This window comes from Brachycentrus maculatus, unplaced genomic scaffold, assembly GCF_059751285.1.
Source record: "Brachycentrus maculatus isolate JH-2025_06_01 unplaced genomic scaffold, ASM5975128v1 h1tg001248l, whole genome shotgun sequence".
Lineage (NCBI taxonomy): Eukaryota > Metazoa > Arthropoda > Insecta > Trichoptera > Brachycentridae > Brachycentrus > Brachycentrus maculatus.
In genome coordinates, this window is record NW_028281927.1 from 47,732 (window position 1) to 59,591 (window position 11,860).

At 36.8% G+C, this 11,860-nt stretch overlaps 1 protein-coding gene across 1 annotated transcript; it reads left to right on the plus strand.

The window, feature by feature from the left end:
* The first annotated feature begins 459 nt into the window (after positions 1–459).
* LOC148299257 (zinc finger protein Noc-like) lies at positions 460–2,974 on the plus strand. The gene is made up of 2 exons (XM_088276262.1): positions 460–721; positions 1,001–2,974. The coding sequence occupies exons 1-2, from the start codon at positions 635–637 to the stop codon at positions 2,192–2,194; spliced, it is 1,281 nt and encodes a 426-aa protein (XP_088132388.1). The 5' UTR covers positions 460–634; the 3' UTR covers positions 2,195–2,974.
* Positions 2,975–11,860: the final 8,886 nt, after the last annotated feature.

Here is an 11,860-nt window from a genome sequence, read left to right on the forward strand (position 1 = left end):
TCTCCGGTAGCGCATAAAAATTAATTGAAGGTATAATTTTCGTATATTTCCGTTAGGCATAACAAGCAGTGACATCTGTGGCTCCAAAAAACTAAGTTTGCCCTATTAGTTGTGCCTCGGTATAATGGTCCGCGGTCGTGCTGGCGGTCGGCGGCATCCACAAAGCTCCTGTCGCCATCCCGTCATGGGTGGCAACACCGCCATCTACCCATTTCAATTTATTCTAGTCAAAACGGCCACCATAATAAAACACCTCCGTCCCTGTCCCTCTGCCAAGAGATCGCTATCAACAATCCTCCGTCTCTCTCTCCGATGAAAAGCCTCCATACTTTGCGACTATTCCGCTCGCACTCATCTAATGGAAACCAGGAAAAATCTATTTTTCTCTTTCTCTCTTTACAGGGAGCGGGGGTACCGGGACTGCGCGGGACCCAAGGAGTGGGGAAGCTATACCAGCTCAGAAACTCTCCAAACTCCGTTCGGAAAGGTCGTCTCGTCGTTCGTTCCGCGTTCGCTGATCTAGTAGTTGCCTCTCGCGCGAGTTCCCGACGGAAAGTGTTGTGCCGTTTACGAACATTTTTATAAATATTGTTCACGTGTGCCAAGTTTTTTTGAACATTTTATATTGTCACAAATGGTTGTTCTTGAAGGAGGCGGAATGTTGTCTAACGGTGGAAACCAATATCTTCAACCCGACTATCTGTCACCTCTACCTACCACGGTAATTAATCATGAAAATAAATTATAATACGTCGGTCGGCCCAATCCTAGATTGTAAATTAATGCATGCAAATTATTTAAGTGTGTAATTTTTGTGGATTAAAAAAATTGTTAACAAAAATCTGCATTCTTTTGGCTTTGGTGATTTTGTGACACCGATATTCTAATTTGTTTTAAAAACCTACCTGTTAATTTTTTTCAGGATGATAAAATATATTGATTTATTTTTTCACTAATTATGTATTCAGTATTTTAATATTTTCGTTTATTTTGTTCACAGCTGGACGCCAAAAAGAGCCCGTTGGCCCTGCTGGCGCAAACCTGCAGCCAGATTGGAGCTGACACTCCTCCTACCAAACCGATTCTCTCATCTCAGGAGAAGAAAAAGTCTAACCCCACAACGGAGGCCACCAGAACTCCTCCGGTGAAAATCGAAAAGCCAAGAACTACCCCGGAAACTAGACATTTAGCTTTCAAACCTTATGAAACTAATGTTCTCACTAAAAAACCCGAGGAAGTCCGACCGTCATCCAAAGCCAGTACGGATAGTTCTGAAGATCGAAAATCTGGAAAAGTGACTCCCGGTAGGAAATCATCTACGCCCAGTGCGACCACTCCTTGTGCGGACGGAGGCAAGTCCTCTCCGTCGGGTTACGACAGGAAAACATCTTCTCCCGCCGGTTCTTCGGGACGCGGTGCTAGCCCAATAATCAGGTCGGGATTGGAAGTTCTTCAAGGACACTCTAAAGATCATCCCTTAGGACCATTCAAGTCCGGAATGGGACTTAGCGCTTTGTGCTGTCCTCCAGGCTTGGAACAGCACAATCCCGCATTCCGTCCACCTTTTGCGGGAGCTCCGTTCTCTCACCAACACGGACTCGGCAGTTTTCCCGGCGCGCCTGGACCTTACATGGGATACGCGAGAGTGAAAACCCCCGCCGGCGGAGAAACGCTAGTGCCCGTGTGCAAGGACCCTTACTGCACCGGCTGCCAAGTGTCTTTGCATAGCCAGCAACTGCTGATGGGAGGTTTGGGCTCGTGTCCGGCGGGCTGCACGCAGTGCGACCACCACAAGTACAGCTTGGCCATGGCCATGGCTCTCTCCCAGCAAGGAGGGCTGCCGCCGTCGGCCAACCCGTACGCCCAGCTCGGCAGACCGTACGTGTGCAACTGGATAGCCGGAGAATCGTACTGCGGAAAGAGGTTCGGCACGTCGGACGAGCTGCTGCAGCACCTCCGGAGCCACACGGCGGAGGGAGCGACGTCCGGCTCCAGCCCCCTGAGCCCGGGGTTCCCCGGGGTGCTGGGCAGATACCCCGGCGCCCCGCTGAGCCCCCTGTCGGCCGCCCGCTTCCACCCGTACGCCAAGCCCGGCCTGCCGCTCAGCTCTCCGTACGGCTTCAACCCCGCCCTGGGGCCGTACTACTCGCCGTACGCCCTGTACGGACAGCGCCTGGGAGCCGCCCATCAGTAGACTCGCGATCACCCGACGTTTTAAGTTTGCCAAAAAGTGAAACGACGAATATTTGTGATTCGGTGCTCCGATTCGCCGTCGGCAAGGTGTTTGTCCAATTTGCTTCTGTGATATAGACTCGATATGAATAAACGTTCGTAAGATTAAATCTATTTATATAATTATATTATTTAGGCACACGAGTTTACGGAGCTTCGGCATTTTATTGTATACCTACCGACAGTATTTACCGCCGTCTTCATTTGAGTTTCCTGGTCTCGCTGAGGTATGCTTGTACCCGCTCTATTTGAATATTGAAGACTAAAATGTACAAGAATAGCATCTCATTATATTTATTACCGAGTGAAATATATTTATGAGTAGAACTCTACCGGTATAAGAAAAAAACATAAAATATACTATGTAGCTACGTACATTTCAGTGTTTCTTATACCGCACGGTAGAGGAATAGATAGGTATTCTGTAAAATATTGAGCGTAAATTATTTATTTTTAATTCTCTCTTAACAAATGATTCTCAGTATCTTTTCATAACAACAGGTTTTCGAATAAACTAGATAAATGAACATTTTAATATTGATTCAAGTGCAATTTATTTCAACTACATATTAATATCCGAGTATTGAATATTTTATATTGTATCTTATGTGTTGGAAAATGTGTCTAGTAGATAATATTATAAATTCAATTCTATAGTACATAGCTTGAATATGAAAATTATTATTTTATGTTAACAACCACTTAGAATATTGTGAAATATAAATTACCATATTGTTTCAAATTAACCTGCATTTTATTCACCTTACCTCTTCTCTTTAATAAGTAAATCTATATACAACACTTTTACAACCAAGTCTACCATAAAGTTTTTCATACAAAATTAAATTCATTTAAAATTCAACTAAGATTAAAAAAATATGCATGCTTTTACTGCTTTATTTATTACATTTCCTTTATTTTTATTTTTATTTTAATTGGATCGAAGCAGCATTTATTTTATGTATGAAAGATTTTATACAAGTGTCAAAAGGACACCAAATTCTCAAAACATATTTTTTTTTAGTTCATATTTAAACACAAATTTTCAGTCTTATCTTATTTAATGGTGACAATATAGTGCTTAAAGTTTACAAATAAATTATTGAAACATGGATTTAAAAAAAAGGCCTCGGTGAATTATCACTTGATAAAATAACCCTAAGTTATGCGTACCTACATAAATATAATATGTAGGTATTCATATATTATTTCACCTACACAAATGTTTAAATCTCAACATAGATAGTCTGAATATGCAAGTCTGGGTATTTACAGTACTTATAACCTGTCATAGGCTGGTTAAATGATCACTATACACGTGTAACATTCACCACTCAACTCATGATTGAAAACCACACTACTCTAATTTTTGGAAATATAAATATGTCCGCCTCCGGAGTGTAGTGGTCGGCATGTTTGGCCACCGCATTGTTCCGCGATCGATTCCTAGGGTTATCGTTATCAATACCATATTTATTTAATATTACCCTGGACTGGTACCTGGAGCGCTGGGCTGATATCCTTCCTTCATCTTTTTAACGATCAAGACAACACGGCGTCCATACGATGCAGTGCCCTATGCACCACTGGGTGCAGATAAGGCTAAAAATATAAATTTGGCATAAGAGAAAAAATATTTTAGTAGATGAAATGGATCCACCTATATACAAAATAAATACTACTACCATCACGCCTTTTCCATCAGGGGTAAGCAGAGAGGATGGAACGCCGCACTCTTTTGTCCTGACATATGCTCTCAGCTTCCTTCGCGTCCATACATCTAGTCATGCATGCCCTCCGATTACGTAGACTTTTGACACCACCAGATTTTAGGTTCTGATTGTTCTGATATGAAAAGTCTTGGCCATCCTCGTTCTGTTCTCCCGTTCACATTTGTCAAATATGTTTTCTTGGTCGTTCTCTCGTTATCTATTCGATCCCCACAAAAGAAATATATAATGTATTAAAAAATAATTAGCTATTAGGAGAGCAGATATAATACAGAGATACGAGTATTTGAGTAAATACTTGGAATCTGCCTTAAAATAAATAATTTTATTACATTTCTTTGAAGCCGACCGTTTTAGTGCCGAAGAGCGCGATCGCGCTTCTAGATAGTTCTATCGAAAATGTATGGCACTAAAACGGCTAATGAAGTCGACTGTGAAATATGGTCTATACCGACTCTTTGATGTTTCTGATGAAACGTAAGTATAATGTATAAATAAAACGGTATCCATAAGCGCGATTCATGTCTTGCAACATAATAAGAACTCGAGCCGAGTTTACTAAACAAACTTTTATTATTATTGGTAATCAAATTATTGGCAAAGCTCTGCTTAATTTAAAAAAGAACCATTTTCTATTTTAATAAAAATTGATCAGAAGTTTATCTTTAAATACTTAAATCTTTCAATGATATTTTCTTAATAACATTTGAAAGAGAATTATGAAACATCAATTTATATATCGTAGTCATACAGGAGAAAGTGACCAAGTACATTTTTTACAAACACGTGGTCATTGACTATTTTACAACTTTCTAGCTTAATATTGCCATAAAAAAAATCCCTAAGGATTTTTAACGTAAAAGTATAATAAGTTTACTTGTTAAAAATGACTAACTGCATGGATATTTATTTTCTTGCCAAGCAAAAGTGACTTAAATAAACATTTTACGTTTTGTTAGTTGGTCACATTCTCCTGTACGACTACGATATGAAAACATATTATCTTGGGTCTTCATAGCACACTTTTTTATTACAAAATAGTGTCGTGATAACTATTGTTATAATGGCACCGCATACGAGGGCCCAAGTTCAATTCCCTGCAGGGTAAAAAACATATCATTTTAACATTATTTTATTAATAATTATATATGTAGTTTCGGCATTCACATTGTGTTAAGACGTGGTTAAATTGTAAATGAGACCACTAGTTTTTTACCACTTCAGTTATATTTATTTTAACGACCAGTTTCGGAAGCTGCAGATTCTTTAATCTACGGCTCTATATAGTTTATATTCAGACCCGTAGATGGAAGCATCTGTAGCTTCCGAAACTAGTAGTTAAAATAAAACAAATATAACTCAAGTGGTAAGAAACAAGTGTTCACATTTACAATTTATAACATTATTTGTTCCTAAGCTGACTATCCAATGTAAAACACCGAAAATTTTGACTACATGTGCAATCAAGATAACGTCATTCCAATCCAATACAACGCCTTATTATTACCGGATCCAGATCAGATAAAACAATAAAAAATAATATACATAAGAGTTTTAAAATATTTCGTCGAAAACCACTTGCCTAACTAATGTGTAAAGGTAACTAGCCGTAACTCAAGTTGAGGCTGTTTGGCGTAACATGGCTCAAACCAATATATTATAACTAGCCTCTATCATGTACAATTTTTGCTGTATCTCTTTCCTTTACCGAGATATTCATTATCTAAATAGACACAGAATTGTATTAATTTGATCCATGTTTTGAAAAAAACGTCATTTGAAGTTAACTATATAAATGAAAATAATAAAATCTCAAAATTACTGTTTTAACTAGCCTTTACTCATTAGTTAAGTGCAGTGATGGGATTCAAAAATTTCAAGAACCGGTTCGCCCTTTAGGTACTACCTCCACCCCTCCCACCGATAAAAAAATATTTTTTACATTTATTCATTTATTTGTTTTTTATTCTGCTCATAAACGGAAAATTCACATAACAACTAAGAATACTCAATTATAATAGTAGGTATCGATTTAAAAGTCGATGAAAAGTTACCAATACATGATCTCAATCGAAATATTATGTGACAACAAAGGTAAAGGACCGGTTCGGCGAACTCTAAAATTTTTAGGCACCGGTTCTAGCGAACCGGTGCGAACCGGCTGAATCCTACCACTGGTTAAGAGGTTTTAATATTAAAGTAATTATGATTTTTTTTCGATTATCCGTGTTTGCGATGGCATGTTTAGCAGCCTTTAAATTTAGCATGGGAACGCTTAGCATAATACGAAATGAGCTCTCAATAAGTAGGTAGTGACTGTAACACTAAAATTTGCCTTTATAAGCATTAGCATATAATTGCAAATTACCAATTCCGGCTCTGGGACGCTCGACTTTAAAAGGTGCAATCCAAAGTTAAACAGCGCCGGAGGGTTTAAATAATGAATTCAGCAAATAAACATAGATTTTTTTAAATTCAATTCATCATATATAATCTTATGATCAGATAATATAAAAATTAACCATCACATTGCAGTGGTTGACACGTGCATTTGGCTATGATTTTAAGGCCTAGTATTCGTCAAACTGCAAGTTTTTTTAAACCCAGGCATCATTTGACGTATTTTTTTTTAAACATTGTCTTTGTTTTGAAAAATAGGTTTTTTTTTCAAAATAAATGTGATTTTGAAAAGAAAAGAATGAGTGAGGAAAGAACGGTAAAACAAATTTATGAGGCGAATGTTAGTGGGAAAAGAAGCAGAGGAAGACCGAGAAAAACATGGCACGATCAGGTATGCCAAATACTTGAAAATGGTCAGGTTAGGAGTCGTAACAATCGGCGGGTATGTATGAGGAGATGCATGAACGTGGAAGAGGTGAAGAATGTTTGCAAGGACAGAGTGGTGTGGCGCTCTATTCTCTCTGCCTACCCCTGCGGGGAAGCAGCGTGATGGTTAGTTAGTTTTTTTTAGAATTATTAAAAGGTAATGAGGTAAAAAAAAATTAAAAAAGTATTTTTTCAAAACATTCTCTAAAAAACAAACAAAACATCACCATGCATTCTAAAAAAAATTGGCGGGACCAGACGTCAGGCTCTATGCATTGCCGGAAGAAAACTAAGTTTTATTATTACGCCATAAAAACTACCATGGTTTGGCCATAAAAACTACCATGATTCCATTGTAATAAAAAAGTGACAAAAAAGTATCTTAAATTTACATTATTTCTTGACATCTCAACATAGATAATAAATACTATAGAAATCTGGGTATTTACAGGGCTTGCGACCGTCATAGACTTGTTAAAACGCTTAACACACGTGTAACATTCACCAATTCTACCCATGATTGACAACCACATTATTCAAATTCTCCAAGCTTCTAGATATATTGATCAAACTCGGAACACCGGACTACTTCTTGACTACTAGAACTTTACTAGAGACATCTATGGTGAGATGAGTGTATGTTAAATGTACGAGTTTGAAAATTTTATGTAGTTTGGTTATAAATCAGGGGTATAATGATCTCGAATGTTACACATGTACGAAGTAATCGCCTAAACCAGCCTATGACAGGTCGGAAGCCCGGTGTCCAGTTTTCCATATTCTTTTTCATCTATGATGAGACGTCAAAAATAATGTAAATGTAAGTTAAATCGATGAGTTTGAAAAAATTGCGTAGTATGGTTGTCAATAATGGGTAAAATGATCTCGAATGTTACACATATGGTATATGAAAAGATTGCTTAATCTAACCTATGACAGTTTCTGAAAATATCCAGCCTTCCATATTCTTCTTCATCTATGTTGAGATGTCGAAATGTAAAGAAATCTTGCTCGAAATCTGCCTAAAATATTATTTAAAATCACGGAGGTCTACGTATTGACATTTTAATAATATGTAACTCGTAAATATTAATCAAATTATGTATAATATATAACATAAATCAACGCATTTATTATTACCCACAACTCACTCGGGTAGGTACTTAACGCTCAGTACCTAGGCATCCCTGCTGGCAACATTTTACTTATTCATACAACAAAAACTAAAATTTCCCGAGTACCTATTCAGCTTTTTGTAGGTACCATAACCTATCGCATACATCATTAATCTTGTAACCCATCACTCTGGCGGGCGGAGGGGAGCGGTGGCGTTTTGGGGCCTTGAGCCGTCAGAATTTTTGACATAGGCTTTCAAATGTTATTTTGATTAGCCCCCGACTTGTCATGTAAATTTCGGCTGTCAGGGCCATAATTGGCCGCCCGAAATGGCGGTGACGGGCGGCCGATTAAGCTCTTCGCGTTTTATTTCGCGTTTTATTTTCCCGCGCGCGGGAACCGCACCGCAATGGCGGCCGTGGAACGAATTCAAACAGGCGAAAGAGTTGTTTGGATTCTAACGAGGTAGGTACCTTAACCTGGCTACATGTATAGTTTGACTTATAGCAATTTCGGGCTTTTGTTTTGACAGTTAATATTATTGTATACTTAATATATAACTTTGTTTTAAGATAACTATTAATATTTTTTTATATATTTTATTTTAATTTTAAAAGAGATATATTTGTGTTATTATTTTTTACACAAATATTTCAAATTCATTCTATTTCTATGAGCCTGAGTGGTTCATTATTGGAAAAGGTATCAATTTTAGTCGTTTATAAAAAAAAATATTTTAATTATAAAATGGAAAAAGTTATTGCTTCAAATATAAATTTTACAATATTATTTTATTAATTGTAAATAAAATTGTGAGTAAATACAAGTATTTCTTAATATGCATTAAATAATAACAATTTTATTATTTAATGCCCAGTATTTTTAGTTCATAAGTCGCAACATAATTTTCTCTAAAACCAGGTAAAAAATTACGATTTTTCTTTTCTCAAAACACCGTTTTTGAATTGAGAAAATAGGTTTCCTTCGAAATACATAATTACATGGGTTTGAAAAGAAAAGAGTTATTAAAAGGTAAAGTTTATTAAAAAGTTATCTGACCTATCATTGGCTGGATTATTTGATCTCTTTATACACTGTAAGATTCACAGGCCATTCTAAACACGATATATATAAAAAAAACCCTTATCCGCACCCCAATGGTGCATAGGACACTGTGTCTTATGAACGCAGTGTTATCATAATCGTTTTACTTATGAAGGAAAGGTGATCAGCCCTCCACTTCAGGTACCAGTCCATGGTAATATTGAATAAATATTACAGTGAAAAAATCACTTATATTTATTTTTACCCCCCTCGGGAATCGAACCCGGGACCTCCAGAACTGTAGCTGAGCGTGATGACCATTACACTACGGAGGCGGACAGAACTTAACACGATAGACAACCATATTATTTAAATCTCGGAATGTTGTAAAAATATTTCAAGTGACATCTTTTACCATACACCGAATAGGTACAACGGAAGCATGGCGATTGATAATGATATTATAGATACTGAAATGTATGTTTGTTATACGACATACCTTGAGTGCCTAAATATACACGGTGGAGCCGGCCCTTAAATAAATCATATTTTAACAAAGCTTATAACTACATCGCATTTCACCACAGCCATTATAATTAATATTCTAAATTATTCCGCACGAGAAGGAGAAATATCGTCTTAAGCTCCGCCGCTGAATTAACTTGTTGGGGTTGATGGGAAAATAATCATGCTCACCTTTGTCAAAACTGATATACAGTCGAACACAGATATAAATGAAAATAATGTTAACTGAGTAATTAAATATTTACGTGTTGAAAACCTGCGAAGCAAAAATGAGTGAATCATACATATCAAATAAGAAATGAGTGCAGTTATCAATATTATTTATTATATCAAACAGTGAATTATTCACCCTCCTTGCTCTATTCTAACTTATCGTTTTTGTAGAGTGTCAGGGTTATCTCTCCTTGTCCTCTGGTTGTATGTAGGTCCTTCAATCATATACAAGTACAAAGTCATCTAGGTCATGCCTTTGAATCATGTTATCTTTCAAAAGTAATGAAGTTTAGTAATGGTCAGATGGTGAAAGTTACACAAGCGATCGCTTGAGCCATGGCAGGTCGTAAGCCCTGGGATGCTCAGAGTTTCATCTTCTTTCATATAAAAAAAACAACGATTGATGTTTCATGTCAAGTTGAGACACCTAGAATGAGAAAAGAGTGATCCGAGAAAAACATTAAAAGAGTCAAAACAGCATTGGGGTGGATATTTTGGGAATTACTTTTTTGGTAAATTTATATGAATTTCTATATTTAGCCATAAAAAACCACTTCTTCACCAAGTGCACTGCGTACGCTTTCCCAAAAGGGTTGAGTATAAGCTCTATCTTGTCATGTATAAATCAATATATAATATGGATCCAGAGTATCTAAAAGAGCTGTGTATCTAGAAAAATTGGTTGATAGACGTCTAACGCTTCGATCGGCTACAACAACTGCTTTGATTAAAGTGATCTTACCAGCTCGCAACCAGCGCGCTAAATTTGGGGAGCGTGCCTTTGCTGTTGCAAGACGGTTCCACCATTATTTAGAAAAAATGAGAGTCAGATGAATTTTGAAAAAAACTAAAAATGCATTAGTTTGCTAAATCATTACCATAATGTCCTTTTCACTAATGAAATCACAGTGAAGCGCCCTTGAGGTAGTATTTTACGAAAATGGCGCGATATAAATTATCCAAACTTATTTAAAATAACCTTTGCGTCTTCTGGAAACATCTGCTTCAAAATTTCATAATTTATGAAAATGGCTTCGCGTTAAATAATCTAGAAAAATAAACAACAAAAAAAAGCTTAGTAACAAGGCTAGGTATGTATAAGTACAGGGTTGTAAGATCTTTTATTCAGCTTTTTGGCGCGTCAGGGGTTGGGATCGCTGCTAAGCTGTCTAACTCGGCGGGCGAGTCAAGTGTGGTGCTGCCATCTGTCACCAAGCTCGTGAATTTATAATAATGAACGAGCTTTTACCGAGAGACGAGATTTATCGTCTTAGGTAGGAGCTTAGCATTTTATAAATATAAATTCAAATAACACTCTCCTTATCATTCATAGTTCACTTTTTGTAATACAACTTTTAAAAAAAACACTAGTTCGTGAGTACCGGTTACGGAATAATAATTTCATCATCAGGTCATTAAAATGAAATTGTTACACTCTGATATTTATACAAAAATAAAATTTTGAAACAGAGAAACAATGCTTCTTTTACTTCTTTCTCTCTTTTAAAATATTATTTTTGTGCATATGTCAAACAGTAATACATAATTACTTTTTATGACCTGATGACGGAATGATTATTCCGAAACCAGTAATAACGAATTAGTTTTAATTAAAGTCATATTACACAATGTGAACGATGAATTATAAGGAGAGTGCTAATAAACGACAAATCAATTGTTTAAAAAAAGGGTTTTACTTTCATTCTCAAACCATCATATGATATTTTTTTGTTGTAAGGTGAACATCAAAAGGTTTACACTTTTTATAATGTTTAGTGACAGCATGCACGATGGTAATTAGTTTGGAAACACTCGTACTTTAATTTAGTTGTGCTTTAATACTCGTACTTTCAGGAGGGCAGATAAACAGCACGTGTGTATCGTGCGTCCATAAATCAATTCGGAAAACACCAGCGCATTTCTCATTCGTAATCTGTTTGTTTTATCTTAAGTATCTTTATTTCCTGCCCCCCTGTCGACCCACCCTAACCGCTAATAAGACCCCGAAGTAAGGAGATACATAATATCCTGGAGCAGTCCGCAAGTCCGAGTCTAAACGCAATTACGGGCGTTTATCGCGGTAAATAATGTTTTCCTTCCTCCTTTTTATGCGAGTGAATTGTTGCCTCTCTCCACAACAATAAAGCAAACCGAGTTTCCGGAAGTGCCCAAAC

Bases quoted from the DNA above. Each gene is read 5' to 3' on its own strand.
- LOC148299257 (XM_088276262.1), top strand. From the start codon at position 635: ATGGTTGTTCTTGAAGGAGGCGGAATGTTGTCTAACGGTGGAAACCAA. The intron at 722-1,000 runs GTAATTAATCAT...TTTTGTTCACAG, and splicing joins TGTCACCTCTACCTACCACG to CTGGACGCCAAAAAGAGCCC.